The sequence below is a fragment of the Tupaia chinensis genome, unplaced genomic scaffold (assembly GCF_000334495.1).
Source record: "Tupaia chinensis unplaced genomic scaffold, TupChi_1.0 Scaffold000407_4, whole genome shotgun sequence".
Taxonomy (NCBI): domain Eukaryota; kingdom Metazoa; phylum Chordata; class Mammalia; order Scandentia; family Tupaiidae; genus Tupaia; species Tupaia belangeri.
Window position 1 is genome coordinate 4830943 of NW_006159912.1, and position 24657 is coordinate 4855599.

Below are 24657 nucleotides of genomic sequence, written 5' to 3' on the forward strand. Positions count from 1 at the left end.
CCCTGGACCGGGTGGCTTAAAACTTACGCTGGGCACGTGTGCATGCGTGCCCAAGATCCCAAGAGGAGAATGGAGGAGAAGGGATTGCGGCGTGGCCATCCCCCCTCACTTTCTGTCTCTCTGTCTCTCTCTGTCTGGCGAGTGCATGCGCCCTATAGCAAAAAAAAAACCTCTCGAAAAAAAAAAAAAGAAAGTATTCTACTAAATCTCTCTCTTTTTGTTTTTTAAGAGGTTTTTGTCTTATGGTGTGTGTGTTCACCAGAGAGAGAAAAAGACACAGTGAGAGGGAAAATGAGAAATCACCCCCCAAGGGGGATGGCCACACCACAATGCCTTCTCCCTCCTTCTGCTCCCAGGATCTTGGGCATGCACGCATATACACCTGGCGTGATTTTGATGCTACTGGGTCTAGGACTCAAACGGTGGTCAGCCATGTAGGAGTCAAGCGACATAACAGCTACACCATCTGCTGTTCTCTCCACTAAATCTTTTCAATGGAAAGAACTACAGAGAGAGAGGGACCAGCAGAGAGGGTAGTGGCTATGTCGCTGGAATTCCATGTAGCTGACCGTGGTTCAAGTCCTGGATCTGGTGGCTTAAACTCACGCCGGGCGCATGTACGTGCATGCCCAAGATCCTGAGAGGAGAATGGAGGAGAAGAGATTGTGGCATGGCCATCCCCGAGAGGGGATGTATGTGTATATATATATATATATATATATATATATATATACACACACACACACACACACACACACACATACATCCTCTTTTATATATATATTTGGTCCCTCTCTGGTCAAGATTAAAATAAGTAAATAAATAAAGTTAAATAATTCGTTAAAAAAACAATTGAGAATGCTAAAGAAGACAGAAAGTATAATCAAAGGTCAGATCATCCCTCTGTTGCTCCTACTACCTGATAATACCCACAAGGGGAAGATGAATTTAATCTCCCTTTCTTGAACTCAGAAAACCTAATTACCAGTGTTAATGTTCCAAAATTGATGGAAATAGGTGTAACAAATTTTATCCTCTTTGTCATCAAGATTATTTTTTTGACTGTCTATTACTGTGATAATATTTTTACTATTATCAGTATCATGTTGGCTGGTACTTCCCCAGTTTTAAGACTTAAAATAACCTGCTTTAAAAGTCTACTTCTAGGTATGTATTTAATAGATATTCCTTTATATGTTCACCAAAAGACATACAGGAATGTTTGCAATAGTACTACTTACAATAAAGATTAGAAACAGCTCAAATGTCCATCAATAAGAGAATTAATAATGATGCATTAATATGATGGAACACTCCACATAACACATAATAAGAATGAGCAAAGTAAGGGACCAGCAGATGGTGTTAATAGTTACACCCTCCCATGAAGTTGACCGTGATTTGAGTCCAGACCCAGGGACTTAAACCTCACACCAAGTGCGTGCTTGCCCAAAATCCTGAGAGGAGAATTAGAGGAGAAGGGACTGTGGTGTGGTCATCCCCTCTGAGGGGTGATTTCTTGCTTTCCATCTGGTGAGCGCATGTGCCCTATAGCAAAAAAATCCTTCTTAAAAAAACAAAACAAAACAAAAAATGAGCAAACTACAACTGTATACAACAATATAGGTGATCCTTATAGATATACTATTGGGGAGGGAAAGTCAGACAGAAAAGGATATACAACTTGTTATGGACATTTTTAAAAAAAGAATTACTTAATTTTATTTGTTGTTGTTGTTGCTATTATTATTAATTTGACCAGAGAGAGAAAAGGAAGGTGAGAAAACAAGCTACTAGGTCTGGGACTTGAACCGGTCAGCCATGTAGAGAGTACAGTGCCACTATGCCACCTGCTGGTCCCTCTTTTTTTTTTTTTTTTCCATGTTGACAGAGGGCACATATGCTTGCTGGAAAAAAACAGAGATGGGTGTGAGAAAGCATTCCTTAAGGGGAATGGTCATGCTGCAAACCCTTCTCCATTTTTCTCCCTTCTTTTGGGATTTTGGGCACACATACACAAATTTGGCTTTTTTTTTTTTTTTTTAAAAAAAAAGAGAGAGGGACAAACAGAGAAATAGAGAAAGTGAGAAATTACCTCCTCAAGAAGGATGGCCATCTTGCAATCCCTTCTCTACCATTTTCTTCTTGGGATTCTGGGCATAGACGCACACACGCCCAGTGAGAGGTTTAAGCCACTGGGTCTGGGACTCAAACCATGGTCAACTATATGGGAGTCCAGTGATGTAACCATTATGCCATCTACTGGTCCTTTTAACATGTTTTTCAAGCCATTAGGTCTGGACCTTGAACTGTGCAACTGGCCAGTTGTGGGATCCAGTTACCTTAACCACCATACCACACGGTGGCTCAGCTTCAGTGCTTCTTCCTAGGGTCTGAATATGTTCCCCGTTGTTCATGTGTTGAAATTTGTTTACTGTGAAGGTGTTAGAATAGCAGAAGCAACAGGATTATCATGTTGAGAAGTGATGCTTTTGGGAGATGATCAAAATTAAATAGGGTTGACGTTCAGGGACCAAAGTGACTAAAGTAATACTCTAAATCTCATCTCCTAGAACCCCGAAACACTCAGACAAGAAGCCATTTTAAATCTGAGCTGTGTCCTGGCACGTTCAGGGACCAAGGTGACTAAAATTGTGCTCTAAACCTCATCTCCTAGACCCCCGAAACACTCAAGAGAAGCAGGGGAGTGATTGTGTCACAGGATGACCAGAAACCACTGCAGAGGCACAAGAAATATGAGAAACCAAGAAAATATTTCTCCCCTAAGTGAAAAGAACACTCCTTCATCATACACAGATAGTACAATGGAACTTGTGGAACTTCTGAATATTCATAGTGACAAAACTAAATGAGACACAAAAGCTAAGAAGCAATGAACTCCAGAAGATGCAGTAGAAAAGAGATGAGTTCCAGGAGGTGAGGAAGTTCTTGCACGATCTGAAGGAGGAAATACACACCATAAAAAAGAATCAAATAGAGCTGTTAGAGATGAAGGCTGAAATATGGGAAATCAAAACCTCCCTCAAAAGTATTAAAAGATTTGGGACCAGCAGTTAGCGTAATGGCTATGTCGCTGGACTCCCATGTAATTGACCGCAGTTCGCATCCCAGACCCAGGGGCTTAAAACTCATGTCGGGCACGTGTGCGCTTGTGCCCAAGATCCCGAGAGGAGAAGGGATTGTGGCATGGCCATCCCCCCTGGAGGGGTGATTTCTCGCTTTCTGTCTCTCTGTCTCTCTCTGTCTGTCTGGCGAGCGCACACGCCCTATAACAGAAATCTCTTCAAAAAAAAAAAAAAGTATTAAAAGATTAGTCCATGCAGAAGATCGAATCTCAGATGTCAAAGGCAAAACCTCTGACCTAGAAAAAAAACAACCAAAAAAACTGAGAAAATAAAAAACAAAATGAGAATACTGTATGAGAAATACTAGACACCATTAACATCCGTATAATCGGTATCCCAGAAGGTGAGGAGACTAATAAAGGCATTGATAATCTAATCCATAAAATCCTGAATCTAGAGAGGCAATCAAATATCCAGACCTAAGAAATACAAAGGACCCCTAACAGAATCAAACCAAGATCTTCTCCAAGGCACATCATAGCCATATTGGCCAAATCCACAGATAAAGACAAGATACTAAAATTGGCAAGAGAGCAATGTCAGGTTATTTCTAAAGGTTATCTCATCAGGCTAACATCAGACCTCTCATCTGAAACAATGTGAGGAAGGAGAGAATGGGAAAATACATTCAAAGAGTTAAGTGAAAAACAGTTTCAACCAAGAATACTATATCTGGCAAGATTATCCTTCATATAGGATGAAAAGATAAAAACATTCTCATATAAACGAAGCCTGAAAGAATTTACCAACACCAGACCAGCTCTTCAAGAAGCTCTGAAAGGAGTCCTTTACCAGATAAACTAAAGATATGCATACAGAAATAAGAGAACAAAAAGCAACCAAGAAAATGACTAACTTAATGCTAGGGACAAGAAATATCAATAATAAATGTTGAATGTTAACTTCCAGGATTTACATGGAAAGATCGGACCACAGTAACACTGTAAATTCAACAGAAGAAAGATTAATTATGTTAGACTGAACTGGTGAAATACAATTTTATGACTTCTGAGTAAAACATTACTGTCTTTTTCTTTACTATGCTTTGTTTTTCCAATTTAAGGATTTTGCTTTCTGTTGAGCTGTTGAAAGGTTTAGCAATCAGTTAAAATGTTTTTTTTTTTTTCTTGTTTGTTTCTTTAAATGGAAACAAACTTTTCTCCCTATCTGACCCCTCTGGAATTGGAAAATATTTGGGAGTTTTCTTATTTTGTGGCAGAATGGTTATTTGCATAAGTTCAGTAATACCTGTTGCCTTGAATCAGAAATTGGAAATACACATTATTGGACAGGGCTTTGACTGGAATGTCTTACCTGAAGATTAAACCAGTAAACTATGACGTGAAAGTAAATCTCAAGTAAGCCAATGGAAGCTCTTGGAAAGATGGTCTGGCACCATAAACAGTTCTGCCTGGCAGAGAGGACTGGAGAAGCAATATGAAAAAATTCATAGTATAAAATAATCTGGACTTTTCCAGTCCAGCACTATAGTCAGTAGAGACTGCAAAAGAGCAGCCCAACCAGAGGATTATTTTGAGGAAGACTTTGAATGAAGAAAAAGAGATTGATCTTTGCTAGCAGATGGTATTATCACATAATACTTGGTAGGCAGGGCTAAATTCAGAGTTTTTGTGTGAATTGTGTGCTGGGTGTTTGCTTTTCAACAGTTTTAGTAGTTGACATGTAACTATTTTCTCAGAAATATTTAAAACCATACTGTCTTTGTTATAGAGCCACAAACAAAATTATAACAAGTATTTTGAACATTATCTTTAAAATTCAGTTTTTTGAAATTTTGAGTTATTTAGTAACTATCAAGAACTATGGAGTTTGAGCAAAAATTCTTTGCTTGTAAAGTAAATGTTTGGGGGAAAATGTAAAAATAAATAAATAAAAGATTAGGGGAGATAAAAAAAAAAAAAGATCAGATAGGGTCATCAGGATAGAGCCCCCATGATTGAATCCTGGTGGTTTTAGAGGAAAAGAACCAGAGCTGAAAGACAGGCAAGCTCTGCTGTGTAAAGCCCTGCACTTCCTTGGGACTCTGCAGAGAGTTCCCACCAACAAAAAGATCCTCTGTAGATGCAACCCCTTGACCTTGTACCACAAAGTCTTAAGTTAATAAACCTCTATTCTTTATAAATTACTCAGTATAGTATCCAATTGTTAGCAAAAAAAAAAAAGAAAAAAAAAGTGGACTAAAACAATTATATATAATTCTAAAGGAAGAAAAATGAACTTCCTAGTTACCTTGGGGGAGGGGAGGCAGTGACTGAAAAATGGCAGGATAGAGCTTCTGAGGTTCTGGTAACAATGGCAAGTAAATAAACATAAAACAAGTAAAACCAACCCAGATATATTTAAAAAAAAACAGGTTGAAACAATTTAATAGATTTATATTGCCACTATAGTTACAAAAGCAAGATTATTTTACCATTACAAGTTTTCTGATATGATCATATTTAAGAACTACTTTCTAGATTACATTAAAGAATGAGGGAAAAAAAGAAATATTATCTTTTTATTTATTACTTTTTTTTTGGAGAGGTTTTTGCTATAGGGCGCGTGTGCTAGCCAAAAAGACAGACAGAAAATGAGAAATCACCCCGAAGGGGGGATGGCCACACTGCACTCCCCTCTCCTTCATTCTCCTCTCTAGATCTTGGGCACACATGCACACGTGCGTGGCGTGAGTTTAAGCCACCAGGTCCGAGACTCGAACCACGGTTGACTATGGGAGTCCAGCAACATAGCCATTACGCCAACTGCTGGTCCCAGAAATATTATCTAAAAATGAATTTATGAGCCCAGCTGCTGGGACACAGCAGCAGTAACATGAGTGCCCTTCAAGCCTGGAAGGCATGTGGCTGATCATAGGTTCAGACACCCAGACACAGGCACTGAAGATTTTAAAGAGGTAGGAGGCTGGGAAAAGGGAATTATGGTATTGTAAGACCCTGTTGAGGGTCCTTTTCTCTTTCTCTCTAGTGCATATGCACTATTATTTTTAAAAAATTATGAAAAGCGATGTGAGAGTTCCTCATAGAATTATCATAAAATTCAACAATTCTGAGTATAAAATCAAAATTACTGAAAGGAGGGACTCAAAGCCCATGTTCATAGCAGTAGCAGTATTACTCACACTAGCCAAAAGGTAAAAATAACCCAAAGATCCATCAACAGATGAATAGATAAACAAAATGTGGTATATGCATATAATATTATCAGTCTTAAAAAGCAGTGGGACCAGCAATTAGCATAATGGCTATGTCCCTGGACTCCCATGTAGTCGACCATGGTTCTAGTCCTGGACCCGGTGGCTTAAACTCACGCTAGGCGCATGTGCATGCGTGCCCAAGATCCCGAGAGGAGAATAGAGCAGAAGGGATTGCGGCGTGGCCATCCCCCCTGGGGGGTGATTTCTCGCTTTCTGTCTCTCTCTCTCTGTCTTCTGGCAAGCACACGCGCCCTATAGCAAAAACCTCTCCAAAAAAAAAGCAATGAAATTCTGACACATGCTACAACACAGAACCTTGAAAATAGTACACTGAGACAAGCCAGACACAAGAGGACAAACATGAGACCCCACTTACATGGGGTATCCAGAATAGTCAAACTCACAGAGACAAAAAATAGAATGAACACTGTCAGGGGGCAGAGGGAGGAGATGGTGAATTATTATTTAATGGGTACAGAGTTTTTGTTTGGGATGATGAAAAAGTTCTGGAAATGGATGGTGTTGATGGCTGCACAGTGATGTGAATGTATTGAATGCCAATGAATTGTAGACTAAAAATTTTAAAACCGTACACTTTATGTTATGTATATTTTAACCACAATTAAAAAGTTTCTTTACCTTTTATCCAAAGCTCTCAATACTTTAGCAAAAACTTCCAATTCGCAAAATTCACTGCCCAGTTGACATAAGCGTCCCTGTTGGTAAAGCTAAAATAAAAAATGAAAAAATAATTATTTAAAAATTTTAAAATATAATTTAAACTTCTTTTTGAATTATATTCATGAATATAATTTGATGAATTTAATACTAGATAAATTTCATAAGAATGATTCCAAATAAGTATAATTACACGATAGTATCAGCCAAGATTCTTATGCTAAGAGAAATGTTAACACTAACAAATTTCCATGATTAATATAAAATCATTTAAAAAGTTATATTTAATTGCTTGAATATTTATAAAACGCTTAAAACAGGACCCAGAACACGGTTAAGGACATAAAGTACTACATAATTATATATTACATAAACACAAAAACCATTATATTATAGTGTCTAGTAGTCCAAGATGGCAGAGTATCTTATCATGTCATAACCCTTTATAATTCTGACTTTTCTAACTGCTACTTAAATAACGTTTTAATAAATGTGTTAAATGTTCACCTCAAATAACACATGAACATGGTTAAAAAAAGACAAATACTGGGACCAGCAGTTAGCGTAATAGCTATGTCGCTGGGCTCCCATGTAGTCGACTGCGGTTCAAGTCCCAGACCCGGCAGCTTAAACTCACGCTGGGCACTTGTGCATGCGTGCCCAAGATCCCGAGAGGAGAATGGAGGAGAAGGGATTGCAGCGTGGCCATCCCCCCTGGGGGGTGATTCTCGCTTTCTCTCTCTGTCTCTCTCTGTCTGGCGAGTGCACGTGCCCTATAGCGAAAAACCTCTCCAAACAAACAAATAAAAAGACAAATACTATTGCCCTTTAGCTCCTTGCTTAAAAATTTCATCAAATAAATGCTTTTGAATTTACATATATAATTAAAACACAGTCCCATAGAAGACAAAAATGTCATATCAAAAAAAAATTGGGGCGGGGGAGAACCAAGCAGATAGCTTAATGGCTATATCTCTGGACTCCCATGTAGTTGACCACAGTTCGAGTCCTGGACCCGGTGGCTTAAACTCACACCGGGCGCGTGTGCGTGTGTGCCCAAGATTCCAAGAGAAGACTAGAGGAGAAAAGGTTGCGGTGTGGCCATCCCCCTGGGGGTGATTTCTCGCTTTCTGTCCCTCTGTCTCTGTGTCTTTCTGGCAAACGCATGTGCCTTATAGCAAAAACCTCTCCAAAAAAAGAAAAAAAAAATTTTTAAGGTTTTTGACAGAGGGCACGTTTGCTTGCTGGACAAAGACGGAGAGAGAAAGTGAAAAATCATCCCCTCGGGGGGGATGGCCACAGCTCAATCCCCTCTCTTCTATTCTCCAGGGATTTTGGGCAAGCATGCACACATGCCCAGTGTGATTCTTCAAGCTGTCAAATCCGGAAACCAAACCTCAGTCGGCCAGTGGGAGTCCATTACCTGCTGGTCCCAAGAATGCCATATATTAATTCAGTTTATACTACAGGCACTTAACATTTAGCGAGTTGAGAAAATAGGTTTCAAAAAAGGACAAGATCTAGAATTCATTCTACAAAAGGGCCACTTAATTTTACTTTGCACTGAGAAAACATTCTGCAAACTCAAAACACTCTTGGGCATAGTTATTAAACCACAATGGAGACCAGGCTAAAAAAAATGTTTTTAATGGAGATCCTGTGATTACTGCAAAAAACCCATAATCATGCTGGAAGGGAGAAGAGACATAGAACATGACATGTTTTTTTTTTTTGAGAGGCTTTTGCTACAGGGCGCGTGCGCTCGCCAGACAGACAGAGAGAGAGAGAGAGACAGAAAGCGAGAAATCACCCCCCAGGGGGGCTGGCCACGCCGCAATCCCTTCTCCTCCATTCTCCTCTTGGGATCTTGGGCACGCATGCACACGCGCCCGGCGTTGAGTTTAAGCCACCGGGTCTGGGACTTGAACCATGGTTGACTACGTGGGAGTCTAGCGACATAGCCATTATAGTAACTGCTGGTCCACATGTTTAGGAAGGAGAGGCAGAAATTATTTTCAAGTAATAGCTGGATATTCATATTAACATTAAAACCTTCATAAAAAAATATTTGCTGTTCTTATTTCCTGATGCAGAAAATAAGAACTGGAAATGTAAGCAGTAAAATTCATTACTATTAATCACTGTTGTATTTACTTGAGTCTTAACTTACATAGACCGTAACTAAGGGAATATAAAACGGAGAATTTGCGATCAAAGTCCTATTTGTGAGTTTACTAATATGATAAATTTCTGATTTGAGGCAAACAAACATAGCTATCAAAATAAACTAAGAACATACCCCAAAAACATTAAGACAAAAATCTTAGCTTCTTGGGATGAGGTAGTGGTGCAGCAGTAATGCAACTAGACCCACAGGGAAAGTCCTTGGTTTCCATCCGGAACCTCCCTGTGCATATTAGACACATGCTACCTGCACATTATCCAGGGGACTGAAAGGTAGATCATGGGTGAGACCCTAGGTGTGCTTGTCTCCATCTCTCTCTGATGGAAGAAATATATAATTAAACTTTAAAAACACAGCTTCTGAGACCAGTAGATGGCATAATGGTTACGTTGCTGGATTCCCATGTAGTCGAGCATGGTTTGTGTCCCAGACCCAGTGACTTAAAACTCATGCCAGGCACGTGTGTGTGTGTGTGTGTGCATGCTCAAAATCCCAAAAGGAGAATGAAGAAGGGATTCTGGCATGGCCATCCCTCCAGGGGGTGATTTGTCACTTTCTGTCTCTCTGTCTCTCCAGTGAGTAGTATGACCTATAGCAAAATCTCTTAAACGGGAGGAGGTAGTGCCTAAAGCCAAATCCCTTAAAAAAAAAAAAAAAACAAATAGCTGGGGCCAAGAGGTGGCATGGTGGTTAAGGGTGCTGACCGCAGTTCAAGTGCTGGACCTGGCAGCTTGTTTTCTCACTTTCTCTCTCTCTCTGTCCCTCTCTAACCAAATTAAAAATAAATAAATAAATAAATAAATAAATAGATTGCTTCTTATCAAAATGGCTGATCATCATTACCAAATTTAAGGCACAGAATTTCTTTCATAAGATATAAGAAATGAAAACAGAGAACAGCAGATGGCATAATGGCTATATCACTTGGACTCCCATGTAGTTGACCATGGTTTGAGTCCCAGACCCGATGGCTTAAACTCATGCTGGTCGCGTGTGCATGCATACCCAAGATCCCGAAAGGAGAATAGAGGAGAAGGGATTACAGTGTGGCCATCCAGGGGAGATTTCTTGCTTTCTGTATCTCTCTTTCTGGCGAGTGCATGTGCCCTACAGCAAAAAAAACACCTCTCCAAAAAAAAAAAGGAAAAGAATTAAAAACAAGTTATACAACTACTTTGTCTGTATTACTAAACTTAAGGCACAGAATTTGTTTCATAAGATATAAGAAATCAAAACAAGTTATACAACTACTTTGTCTGTATTCAGTACAGTACTCCTTGGCTTAAGGTAGGTTACATCCTGAAAAACCATAAGTCAAGCCACTGTAAATCAGACAATCGCTAGTTAAAACAACTAAACTCAATTTTCTGTGTTGTACAACCCATACTACCCTTTCAATTACTGAAACTAGTACATCCTACTAAAACGGGATTTGAAAATAGAATTTAGGACAAGTGCTGCCTTAATTACAGTTTGAAGATATGCCCTACTAACAAATAAAGGCATTTTTCTGTACTCAGCTATTTAATTTTCTTAGTTAAAAATGGGCTCATGTTTAAATTGTGGGGAGAGGGTAATGATTTCATGTTTTCAACTCACCCTTACCAAGTTTACCCAAAAAATAAACACACACACATTTTACGAACTACAGGAGTTTTTTTTTTTTTTTTTTTTTTGAGAGGTTTTCGCTGTAGGGCGCGGGCGCTCGCCAGACAGACAAAGACATAGAGACAGAAAGTGAGAAATCACCCCCCAGAGGGGATGGTCACGCCGCAATCCCTTCTCCTCCATTCTCCTCTCGGGATCTTGGGCACGCACGCACACGCGCTCGGCGTGAGTTTTAAGCCACCAGGTCCGGGACGCGAACCGCGGTGGACTACGTGGGAGTCCAGCGACATAGCCATTACGCTAACTGCTGGTTCCCAACTACAGGAGTTTTTTTAATATCAATCTACAATAAAAAACAGCATCTAATCCTTACAGAGATCTTATTTGTACCAAGCACTATTCTCAGTGCTTTTCATAATTTCATGCTGTCCTTTTACAGATGAGGGTACTGAGTCATATAGAGCTAACTAATTGGCTCAAAAGTCACACAATTAGGAAGCAGGAAAGAGGAATCTGACCCCATCCAGTCTGTCCCAACATCCATATCCATGACAACTGAAATTACACTGCCTCTTGAAGATAATAAGACATGGAATTTTTAAAAAGCATACAATGGAAAAATTTAAAGGTTTTTATAGAAATTAAAGAGGTTTAAGGATGAACTCCTTCACAGATTCAAATATCTTATGAAGCACAATTACAGGATTGGAAACCAAAGCTCTACATTCTGGTGAAGATTCTCATATCTAGTAACAATTTTCATAATAGATTTTCTTTTAAGTTTATTTAAATAAATTTCCATGAGCGAGCAAGGCAGTGAGAGAGAAAGAGACAGGTGGATAGCATCCGTAACAGGGTCTTGAACAATTCCACCCCAGCTTCAGCTAGCTCCAGAACCTTTTTTTTTTGGAGAGGTTTTTGCTATAGGGCATGTGCGCTTGCCAGACAGACAGAGACAGAGAGACAGAAAGCGAGAAATCATCTCCCAGGGGGGATGGCCATGCCACAATCCCTTCTCCTCCATTCTCTTCTCGGGATCTTGGGCACGCACGCACACGCGCCCAGCGTGAGTTTTAAGCCACCGGGTCCGGGACACGAACCGCGGTCGACCACGTGGGAGTCCAGCGACATAGCCATTACACTAACTGCTGGTTCCCAAGGAAAGTCTTTCTTAACCCAAGAGATTTTTAATTGGTACTACTGCTTTCCAAGTAAATTCAAAATTATCACAGGCTAAGAGTGAACAGATAATCTTAACATGAAATTAGCACACAAAGCAATCAACTTTACTTTCCTCAAACAAAAACCTAGAAAACTTTTATTATATTGTATCTAAAATTATAGCATTAAGAGTAACTAGGGGGGCCAGCAGGTAGCGTGGTGGTTAAAGGTGCTGTATTCCCACATGGCTGACCACAGTTCGAGCCCTGGACCTGGTGGCTTGCTTTCTCACTTTCCCTTTCTCTCTCTCTCTGGTCAAGTTAAAAAATAACAATAGTAAACAAAATTAAGTAAATAAATAATTCTTAAAAAAAAAAAAAAGGAAATCATTTCACACCATTCCCTTATTTAAAACTTTTTTAGGGGGGCAAGCAGGTGGCATGGTAGTTAAAGCACTGGATTCCTACATGGCCGACTGTGGTTAGAGTCTCAGACCTGGCAGCTTGCTTCCTCATTTTCCCTTTCTCTGTCTCTCTCTGGTCAAATTAAAAAGTAACAATAACAAACAAAATTAAATAAATAATTGTTTTAAAAAAAAAAGAGAAAGAAAATTATTTCACCCCATTCCCTTGTTTAAAACTTTTCTATGGGGGTCAGCAGGTGGCGTGGTAGTAAAGGCACTGGACTCCTACATGGCTGACCGAGGTTCAGAGTCCTGGACATGGCAGCTTGCTTTCTCACTTGCACAAACAAGCTAGCTTGCTTGCTTGCGTTCTCTCTGTCGAGCACACAAACCCAGTAGCAAATTAAAAAATAATCATGGCAGAGACTAGCAGATGGCAAAATGGTTACATCTTTGGACTCCCACGTAGTCAACCATGGTTTAAGTCCTGTACCCAGTGGCTTGAAACTCACACTAGGCTCATGTATGTGTGTGCCCATAATCTCAAGAGGAGAATGGAGGAGAAGGGATTGCAGCATGGCCATCCTCCTGAGAGGTGAATTCTTGCTTTCTGTCTCTCTCTCTCTCTGTCTCTCTGGCGAGTGCTTGTGCCCTACAGCAAAAATCTCTCTCTCTCTCTCTCTCAAAAAAAAAAAAAAAGATAAAATTAAATAAAAAACGTTTCTGATAACCCCACAATACACACAGAACATTGTCTATACATACACACAGAGAGAAACTTTCTCAGAAGGCATGTGTGCTCGTTAGAGACAGACAAAGAGAAAGAAAGAAAGTGAAAAACCACCTCCCAAATTCCATGGGGTATGGTCATGAAGCAATTCCTTCTCCTTCATCTCTCCCTCTTTCTGGGAGCTCAGCCATGCATGCACACGTGCAGGCATGTTTCTCAAGCGTCCAGTTCTGGGACTCAAACTGCCCAGCCAGCTCTGTGGGATTCCCCCAACCACCATGTTGGTCCCATAATCCAAAAATTTTTAATGTGATCTCCAAGTTGCTAAACATCATTTCCGCTTTCTGACCTCACTTTTCACCAGCATTTCTCCCTATCCCCTTTTAGTCCTGTCATCTGAGCTTTCTTTTAGCTCAAGATGTTTGCACAGATATGCTACTGTCTCCACAAGCAGCACAGTATAAACTAAACATCTCTAATCTGAAAATCTAAAATCTATATTGCTCTAAAATCTGAAACTTTTTGAGTGAGTGCTGACATGAAACCACAAGTTGAAAATTCCACACTTGATCTCATGATAGGGTGCAGTCAGAATGCACCAATAATACCAAAATATTGTACAAAATGACCTTCAGGTTGGGCCAGCCCCATAGACTTAAGGGTGCTGGATCCTATATGGTTGACCACATTTGCATTTCAGCATACAGCTCTCGAAGCTTGAAAAACACACAAGGTACATGCGTGTGCATGTCCCCAAATCCCGACAGGACAGAGAAATGGAGAAGGGTTTGTACCATGGTCACGCCCCACTCTCCCTGTGCCAAACATACATGTGCCCTCTGGCAATTCAAAAAAATTCTATTTGAGGCCAGCAGATTGTGCAGCGGTTATGTTGCTGGATTCCCACATGGCTTATCATGGTTTAGGTCCTGGACCCGGTGGCTTGAAACTCATACCAGGAGCATGTGCATGCAAGTCCAAGATCCTGAGAGGAGAATGGAGAAGAAGGGATTGTGGCATGGCCATTCTCCCTGGAGGGTGATTTCTCACTTTCCCTCTCACTGTCTCTGTCTCTCTCCAGAGAGGCAAAAAACTTGTAAAAAATGAAAAAAAGATCTTCAGGCTATGTGTATAAAGCGTATATAACACAGGAATGAATTTTGTGTTTGGTCTTGGATTTCATCCCCAAGATACTTCATTATATACATGTAGGGGGACCATGTAGTGTAATGGCTATGTCGCTGACCACCATGTAGTTGACCACGATTCGCATCCCAGACCCAGTGGCTTAAAATTCACGCTGGCGCGTGTACGTGTGTGCCCAAGATCCCGAGAGGAGAACGGAGGAGAAGGGATTGCGGCGTGGCCATTCCCCCGGGGGGTGATTTCTCGCTTTCTATTTCTCTGTCTCTCTGTCTGTCTTGCGAGCGCACGGGCCCTATAGCAAAAACCTCTCCATGGGCCCTATAGCAAAAACCTCTCCAAAACAAAAAAAAATTATATACATGTAAACAATTCCAAACTCAAAAACAAAACACAACACACATTTCTAGTCCCAAGCATTTCTGGATAGGGGATACTCAACCTGCACCATGATTCTTTGCCTGGTTACTTTGTAACTCTTTTTTTTGTTTTTTTTTTTAAGAGGAGAGATTTTTGCTATAGAGAGACAGAGACAGAAAGCATGAAATCACTCCTCTCCCCCCGCCCCCGGCCCACTCCAGGGTGGAGGGCCACATCACAATCCCTTTTCCTCCATTCTCCTCTCAGGATTTTGGGCATGCATGCACGCACACACACCCAGCATGAGTTTTAAGTCACCAGGTCTGGGACTTGAAACGTAGTCGACTATGTGGGAGTCCAGCAACGTAACCATTACACCATCCGCTGCTCCCATAATTCATTTATTATCTCGACTAATATGTTATTTCCTAATAGAGACCTTCTCTCAACTTCCCAATTTAAATTCTATTTCATTATCCATGCTCTTAACACACTGTATTTGTCCCTCCAGAGTAGCATCAAGGCACACATGCATGTAGTCACTTAAGCAGTCATTTATTAAATATGTCACTCCATTACATTCTACATTATATGAAGAGGCACAGTTACCACCCAATACCTAGCACAGTGTCTAACACTGATATTCAGTATTTTCTGAACGAATAACCCAAACTAGTAGTTATCTACTTCAGATGGAACTCAATCTCAGAAGAAACAAAAAAATTCAAAACACAATTTCTGGTCAGGAGTTTATAATTAGAGAATTAAGTATTCAGTATTGTTATTCTATCTTTATTGAAACTGTCCAAATTCAGGACCAGCAGATTGCATAATGATTATATCACTGCACTCCCACTGCAGTTGACAGTAGTTCAAGTCCCAGAACTGGAAGCCTAAAACTTATGCCAGGCGTGTGTGCATGGATGCCCAAAATCCCAAGAGGAGAGTAGAGAAGGGACTGCGGTGTGGCCATCTCCCCTGGGGGGTGACTTCTCATGTTCTATCTTTCTGGTGAGCACATGTACCCTATGACAAAAATCTGTCTTAAAAAAAAAAGAAACTGTCCAACTGGTAAGTGAATCTGACACTAAGGGAAAAACCCCAATTTCACCCTATCACTACTAAAGATAAAGATTTAGTGGCAGTCTTATGTAACATCTTTTTATTTACCCTGCACAGGACAAGTTCACCAATAAACCCTGAGCACAAATTAAGCTAGAGTCATGAAGAACAACAAAGTACCAGCAGCTAGTGCCACAGCTACTTTAAAATTCTACTTATGAAAAAATTTAAAAAAAATGGAAACAGGAACAAATTCTGAAAATAGCTACTTAAGGGAACCAGCAGTTAGCGTAATGGCTATGTCGCTGGACTCCCACGTAGTCGACCGCGGTTCGTGTCCTGGACCCGGTGGCTTAAAACTCACGCCGGGCGCGTGTGCGTGCGTGCCCAAGATCCCGAGAGGAGAATGGAGGAGAAGGGATTGCGGCGTGACCATCCCCCCTGGGGGGTGATTTCTCGCTTTCTGTCTCTATGTCTCTCTCTGTCTGTCTGGCGAGCGCACGCGCCCTACAGTGAAAATCTCTCAAAAAAAAAATAGCTACTTAAATTTATACACAAAAATAGGTGTTTCCTATTGTGACATCTGATCTTTTTACCAAGTAACCTGGCATTTTCATTACATGAAACTCTTAGATTACTGTACCTTGCTGTCTTTGTGATTTTCACATCAAAGACAAAATGTTGGGACCAGCAATTGGCATAATGGCTATGTCACTGGACTCCCGAGTAGTCAACCGCGGTTCGACTCCTGGACCCAATGGCTTAAACTGACGCTGGGCACGTGTGCCTGCGTGCCCAAGATCCTGAGAGGAGAATGGAGAAGGGACTGTGGTGTGGCCATCCCCCCGGGGGGTGATTTCTTGCTTTCTGTCTCTCTGTCTCTGTCTTTCTAGCGAGCGCACACACCCTATAGCAAAAACCTCTCAAAAGAAAGGTTACAACTAGTAACATTCTAATAATAATAATGCTTTTATTAACTTTATAAGTAATATCTGTGTAAGACACTGTACTAGGTTTAGAAATATTAATGGTGACAATGGACAGTGCAGAAATACACTTTGTAAGAAAACACATCCTGGGGGATCAGAGTTGGCATAATGGCTATGTTGCTGGACTCCCATGTAGTTGACGTGGTTTGAGTCCCGGACCCCATGGCTTAAACTCACGCTGGGCATGTGTGTGTGCATGCCCAAGATCCCAGGAGGAGAATGGATTGCAGTGTGGCCATCCCCCCAGGGGGTGATTTCTCGCTTTCTGTCTCTGTCTCTGTGTGGTGAGCGCAGGTGCCATATAGCAAAAACCTCTCTCAAAAAACAAACAAACAAAAACAACAATAACAACAAAAATCATATCCTGGACTGGGTCCAAAGGTAGTTTAAGAAACACACTGTGTATGTTTATGTGTGTGCGTCCAAAATCCTGACAGAAGGGAAATGGAAAAGAAGGGATTGTGGTGTGACCATTCCTGTGAGTGGTGCTTTCTTCTCTCTCGTTCTGCTTTTCTCTTTGGTAAGCATAAGTCCTCTAGCAAAAATAAAAAAGCATGGGACCAGCAGATGGTGTAAGTTACGCTGTTGGACTCCCACACAGTCAACCGTGGTTTGCGTCCCGTACCTGGTGACTTAAAACTCATGTCATGTGTGTGTGTGTGTGTGTGTACGCGTGCGTGCGTGCCCAAGATCCCAAGAGAATGGAGAAGTGACTACAACGTGCCCATCCCCCCAGGATGATTTCTTGCTTTCTGTCTCTCCCGTGAGCACACATGACCTATAGCTAAAATCTCTTTAAAAATTAAAAAAGCAAGCAAGAAATCAAATCTTTTCTTTTTTTTGTGAGAGAGATTTTGCTATAGGGCGCGTGCGCTCATCGGAGACACAGAGAAAGATAGATAAAAAATGAGAAATCACCCCTTGGGGAGATAGCCATGCTGCAAGCCCTACTCCTCCATTCTCCTCTCGAGATCCTGGGCATGCACCGCACACGCCCCGGCGTGAGGTTTAAGCCTCCACGTCTGGGACTCCAACTGCGGTCGACTATATGGGAGTCCAGTGATGTAGTCATTACACCATCTGCTGGTCCTAATCATATCAAGTCTTTACTAGAAAATTCATTCTGTATCCCGCCCCCCCTTTTTTTTTAAAGAATTACTTTATTTATTTAAATTTGACCAGAAATGGACAGAGAGAGAGAGAAAGTGAGAAAGCAGGTCGCCAGGTCTAGGACCTGAACTACAGTCGGCCATGTGGGAGTCCAGCACCTTTAATCACCATGCCTCCTCCCAGCCCCATTCTGTATTCTAATCAGCTTTAAAACATTTGTTTCTTCTGATTTCAGAATTACATACACATTTTTTGGGACCAGCAGTTAGCAGTAATGGCTATATCACTGAACTCCCATGTAGTCGACCACGGTTTGAGTCCCAGACCCGGTGGCTTAAACTCATGCCGGGCATGGGTGCGTGCGTGCCCAAGATCCCGAGAGAATGGAGGAGAAGGGATTGCAGCATGGCCATCCCCCCTGAGGATTTCTCGCTTTCTGTCTCTCTGCCTTTCTGGCGAGCACACGCGTCCTGTAGCAAAAACCTCTAAAAATAATTTACACATTTTTAAGAAAAATTAGAAAATTTTGGGCCAGAGGTGGCATAGTGGTTACATTGCTGGACTGCCACATAGCTGACTGCAGTTTGAAGGCCAGACTCAGCAGCTTAAAACTCTCTCTGAGTGTATGTGTGTACGTGTCCAAAATCCTGAGAGGAGAATGCAGAAGGGATTGTGACATGGCCGTGCCCCCTGGGGGGGGTAATTTCTCACTTTTTCTCTCTATGTGCCCTATAGGAAAAACCTCTCTCTCAAAGAAAAGAAAAAGAAAACAAAAAAGAAAAATTAGAACATTTGGGCGACTAGGTGATATGGAGGTTAAGGCAGCTAGATCCCGTATGGCCATCTGTGCTGTTTAAGTCTTGCATCTGGTGACTTGAAAAATAAACCAGGCACATGTGTATGAATGCCAGAAATCCTGAGAGGGAAATGGAGAAGGGATTACAGCATGACTCTCCCCCCTGGGGGAGTGATTTCTCAAGTTCCTTCTATATCTCTCTGTCTCTCTCTGGCATGTGTACATGCCCTACAACAAAAACTAAAAGAGAGAGAGAAAAAATTAGAAAGCACCCCTATAATTTCTTTCAGCTTCTCTTCTTGAAGCTTCACTACCAATCCCTGACAAAATGTAGGAGTATAGCCGTGAGGTAGAAGAATAGAGCAGGATGGAGAGGGTCATGCTGTAATCTTTTCTTCTCCATCCCCCCCCTTTTGATGTGTTCGACACGCATGCACATGCAACCAGTGTGTTTTCGAGTCACCAGGTCTGGGGCTTGCTATGAATAGCTGGTCATGTGGGATCCAGCTGCCTTAACCACCACTCCACTGGCTGGCCACATAATGGCACTTACCAATCCTCTTCTGATTTGCAGGAGTTATGAATATGCTCTATAAATTTCAATCCCACATTATGTTAAATTAAAAATATTTTTCTTCTGCACCAGCCCTACCGTGTAGCAGTTGAGTGTTGTGTAATGGGAACTGGATCCCACATGGCTGTTTTGAATCCCAGCCCCAGTGGCCTGAAAAACATGCTGGATTCATGGGCTGTATAGCCTAAATTCCAATAGGATGGAAAAATGGAAGAAAAGGCTTGTGACATGACAATGTCCCACTGGGGGAAAAATTCCCTCTTGCATGTACACATGCCTTCTGACAATTAAAAAACATATACATATTTGGAGCCAGCAGGTGGTATGGTGATTAAGGCACTAGACTCTCACAAGGTTGTCTGTAGTTTGAGTCCCGGACATGGTGGCTTGAAAATCAAACCAAGCACATGTGCATGTGCCCAAGATCCCAGGAGGAGAATGGAGAAGAGAGTGTGGCGTGGCCATCTCTCATGGAAGTGATTTCTCACTTTCTCCCTCACTATCTGTCTGTCTCTCTCTCCAGCAAGCACATGCATTCTACAGCAAAAACTTCAAAAAACATATTTTCTTCCATTACACTTTTACAGGTTATTTTTTTCTTAAATTTATTTTATTCATGATAGAGCATATATGTGTACACATGACAATGAAAAAAAAATGACTGAGTGAATGAGAGAGAGGAAGTATCCCCCACTCCACCCCCCAACAGAGCCTGGTCATGCCACAATCCTCTCCTTCCAGTACTCTAGCCCATCAGATCTAGGGCACTTACACACATCCCCCTGGTTTTTCAGGATGACTTGGTCAGGGGTTTCAACTGCAGTTACCATGTGGGACCTAGCTTTTCTCTCTCTTTTTAAAAATTTGCCATAGTTGATGTGCACTAGCTAGCATGAGAAAGAGAAAGTGAGAAATTACCTCCTCCTGTCCATGTCGCAATTCCTCATTCTCTACTCTCCTTTTGGGATTCTGCACATGCATGCACACATGCATGACCTCCAACCGCACAGCTGGCCCTGTGGGATCTAGGAGCCTTAACTTCCATGCCACCTGCTGGCCCCAACTTTCAGATCTCTTTATAAATTTATTTTGAGTAACATATCTTTCCTTAATTACAGTTAAAATTTTAATTTCAGGGGTGAGCAGGTGATGTGGTGGTTAGGGGCTGGACTCCCACATGTCCACTGTGGCTTGAAACTCAAGCCAGGCACATGTGTGTGTGTGTGCTCAAAATCTCAAGAGGAGAATGGAAAAGGGTTTGCAGCATGGAAATCCCCCCAGGGGGAAGGGGGTGATTTCTCACTTTCTCTCTCTCTCTGGCAAGCACACATGCCCTATGGTAAAAACCTTAAAAATTAAAAAAAAAATTATAGATGTGTAATCAGCCTCCTTACTGAATTATCCTACTGCTAGTTTGTCAGGTGATTTAGCTAGCTTTTTCTTTTTTTTTTGAGAGATTTTTGCTAAAGGGCGCGTGCACTCGCCAGACAGACAGACAGAGACATAGAGACAGAAAGCGAGAAATCACCCCCCAGGGGGGATGGTCACACCGTAATCCCTTCTCCTCCATTCTCCTCTCGGGGATCTTGGGCATGCATGCACACGCGCCTGGTGTGGGGTTTAAGTCCCCGGGTCTGGGACACGAACCGCGGTCGACTACGTGGGAGTCCAGCGACATAGCCATTACGCTAACTGCTGGTTCCCAGCTAGCTTTTTCTTTAACTTCATTGGTTAGCACTTCAAGAAAGGCAAGTATGTAGTACAGTTTCTGAAATGTTTGAAAGTCTTTTAAACTTTAAAACAAAAATACTGATAACAGAAGACACCTTATCATAGTCTTGATTTCAACCTAAATTTTTACTTCTTAAAAATTTGCTACGAGGCATACACTCACCAGAAAGACAGAGAGGAAGAGGGAGAAAGAACTGCCCAAAGGAGCATGGTCACATCACAAACCCTACTCCATTTATCCATCCTGTTGTGATTCTGGGCATGCTAGCACAAGCACCAAGCATGTTTTTCAAGTCCTGGGTCCAGGACTCAAACCATGTAGCTATCCATGTTAGATCTGGCTCCCTTAATCCCTAGGCTACAGAGTTGGCCCTTAATCAATATTTTTTAAGCTTTCATCACTATCCATTTTGCTTATTTTTTTACTTTTTCTTTTTTTAGATTTTTGCCATAGAATATCATGTGCTTGCCGAGGAGAGACAGAGAGGGAAAGTAAGAAATCACCCCCAGAGGTATAACCATACTGCAATCCCTTCTTCTCTATTCGCTTCCTGGGACTCTGGACATACACACACACACGCGCGCGCACACACACACACACACACACACACACACACACACATGCACTCAGCATGGTTTTCAAGCTGCCAGGTCCAGGACTCAAACTGTGGTCAAGCACGTGTGAGTCTAGCATCTTAACCAACACACCACCTGTTGGCCTGAGATTTTTAAAAAATTTTTGCTATAGGGTATGTGCACCAGCCTGAGAGAGAGAGAGAGAGAGAGAGAGAGAGAGAGAGAGAATGCCCAGGGAATTGCTATGGCACAATCCCTTCTCCTCTAGGGATCTTAGGCTCGCACACACACATGCCAGGTATGTTTTTCAAGACACAGTTTTGGGACTCAAACCATGCAGCTGCCATGTGGGATCCAGCCACCTCAACTACCATGCTACCTGTTTGCCTATGTGTGTCTGTGTGTGTGTATAAATTTTTGTTAGGGTAGCATGTTTATAGTGCCACAGAAAGATCTGCATCTTTCTTTTTTATTAGAGAGAGAATTTCTACTACAGAGCCCATGCACTTGATAGACAAAGAGAGACAGAAAGCAAAAAATCACCCCTGGGGGGGATGGCCACACTACAATCCCTTCTCCTCTCAGGATTCTGGGCATGCACACAACACACGCCTGGCTTGAATTGTAAGCCACTGGGTACAGGACTTGAACCATGGTTGGCCATGTGGGAGTCCAGAGACAAAACCATTATGCCATTTGCTGGTCCCAAGATCTGTGTATCTTTTATTAAAAGTTTAATGGTGGGTAAGTCCCATGACTACTGGTTAAGGGAGCCAGATCCCATTTGGCTGACTACAGTTTGAATCCCAGCCCAAACAGCATCAGATACATGCTGGGCATATGTATGTGTGTGCTGAAAAACCCAGCAGGATGGAAAAATAAGAGAAGGGGTTGTAGCATGACCACACCCCACTGGAGGGTGCTTTCTTTCTCTTTCTGACAAATGCATGCATACTCTGGTGATTTGAAAAACCCAACAACTCATCCACTAACATTTTATTATTTAATTGCCAGAGGGCATGTGTGCTTGTGGCCAGAAAAGAGAGACAGAGAAAAAGGGAGAAAGCACCCTAAAATAGGGTATGGTCACATCCTTTCTCCATTACTTCAAATCCATCATCAAGATTTGGGGCACCCCACACACAACTGATATGTTTTTCAAATTGCCAGGGCTAGGAATTGATCTGTGGTTGGCCATGAAGCATCTGGCTCCATTAACCATGAGGTCACAAGGCAAGCCCGAGATTGAATTTTCACATCACAGATACAGTTTCTCCTGTCCTATGAGATTCACAAATGAGGCTTTCTTTTTGTTGCTATTTTAGGAGTAGGTCTCAATGTTATGTTGGTCTTTTATTTTTTTAATTGAGTGAGGGCACTTGTACTCACCAGAGAGATTAAATTCTTCCCAATGTGGTATGGTTATGACACAATCCTTTACCTGTCACTTTTTCCCTGAGGGCATGTGTGCTCACATGTGTGTGCAAGAAAGAGAGACTTCTCATTTTTTCTTTTTTTAATAGCAATTTTTGCTATAGGGCACGTGCACTCACCAGAGACAGAGAGAGAGAGAGAGAGAGAGAGAGAGAGAGAGAGAGAGAAATTACCTCCCAGGGGAATGGTCATGCTACAATCCCTCCTCCTCCATTCTCTTCTTGGGGTCTTGGGCATGCACTTATCAAACCACCATGTTCAGGACGCAAACCATGGTCAACCACGTGGGAGTCTAGCACCTTAACCACTATACCACCTGCTGGCCCCAGCCCTCCATTTTTTTCATCCCATCAGGATTCTAGGCACATGCACTTGCATGCATGCATGCACACATACCTATGCAGTCTGTTTTTCAAGCCATGGAGGGCCGAGACTCAAAACTGCAGTCAGCCAGGTGGAATTCAGCTGTCTACTAGGAGATAACTGTTCAGCAATGTAATAGGCCTGTGTTTTTTAAAATATTGGAAACAATTGGGACCAGCGGATATAATGGTTACATCGCTGGACTCCCACATGGTCGACCACAGTTTGACCAGACCCGGCAGCTTAAAACTTACACTAGGCACACATGTAAATGTGCCCAAGATCCTGAGAGAAGAATGGAGGAGAAAGGATTGCGGTGTGGCCATCTCTCCCAGGAGTGATTTCTCACTTTCTGTCTCTCTAGCGAGTGCACACACCCTATAAGAAAAATCTCTCTCTTAAATAAAATAAAATAAAATAAAAAACGGGGGGCCAGCAGGTGGCATGGTAGTTAAGGTGCTGAACTCCCACATAGCTTACCATGGTTGGAGCCCCATACCTGGCAGCTTGTTTTCTCACTTTCTCTCTCTCTCCTGTCTCTTTCTAGTCAAATTTTAAAAATAACAAAAAATAAAATTAAATAATTCTTTAAAAAATTGAAACAATTAGGGCAGTCTAGAACAATTTAAATACCAATAGTATCAATTGTTCTTTGAATATACTCCCCAAAATGTTTGAAGTTGGTGGAAGTTTTCTTTCAAAGAGACTGGCAGACAGAGCGCAGAGCAAGATGCGTATTTTTCAATTTCAGGCCAGTTGATGGTGTGGTGGTTAAGGTGGCTGCATCTTACATGGCTGACCATGCAGTTTCAGTCCAGGGACAAGAGTCCAGAACCAGGTGGCCTTGGATACATACCAGGTATGTGTACGTGCATGTACTTGTGTGCCAAAATCCTGAAAGGAGGGAAGAGCTGATCAGACTGCAGCGTGATCATTCCCTATGGCTGTTACTTACTCTGGAGAAAGGACCGGCCTTCTGACAAAACTAACTAAATGAATAAAATAATCTCAATTTCTTTCAGTTTTGTTTTTTTTTTTTGTATAAGGTATATGCGATCACCAGACAGAGAAAGGGAGACAGAAGCGAGAAATGACGCCTCAGGGGCCATGGCCACACTGCAATCACTTCTCCTCCTCCACTCTCCTCTTGGGATCCCCAGCAAAAGTTTTAAGCTGCTGGGTCTAGGACTTGAACCATGCTTGACTATGTGGAAGTCCAGTGATATAACCATTTTGCCATCTGCTGGTCCCTCTTTCAGTTTTATAGTTTATTAAGTTCTCTCTTTGGGGGTGGGGGCTCTGCAGGTGGCGTGGTGGTTGGGGATGCTAGACTCCCACATGGCTGACCTTGGTTTGAGTCCTGAACCTGGAGGCTTGCTTTTTCACGTTCC

At 41.9% G+C, this 24657-nt stretch overlaps 1 protein-coding gene across 1 annotated transcript in view; it reads right to left on the reverse strand.

Moving 5' to 3' along the window:
• Window positions 1-24657, reverse strand: part of APPBP2 (amyloid beta precursor protein binding protein 2) — a 94222-nt gene that overhangs the window by 56769 nt on the left and 12796 nt on the right. The window contains exon 2 of the mRNA XM_006154457.3: window positions 7003-7091. Coding sequence (XP_006154519.1) covers window positions 7003-7091 — 89 coding nt within the window. The remainder of the gene's footprint in view (window positions 1-7002; window positions 7092-24657) is intronic.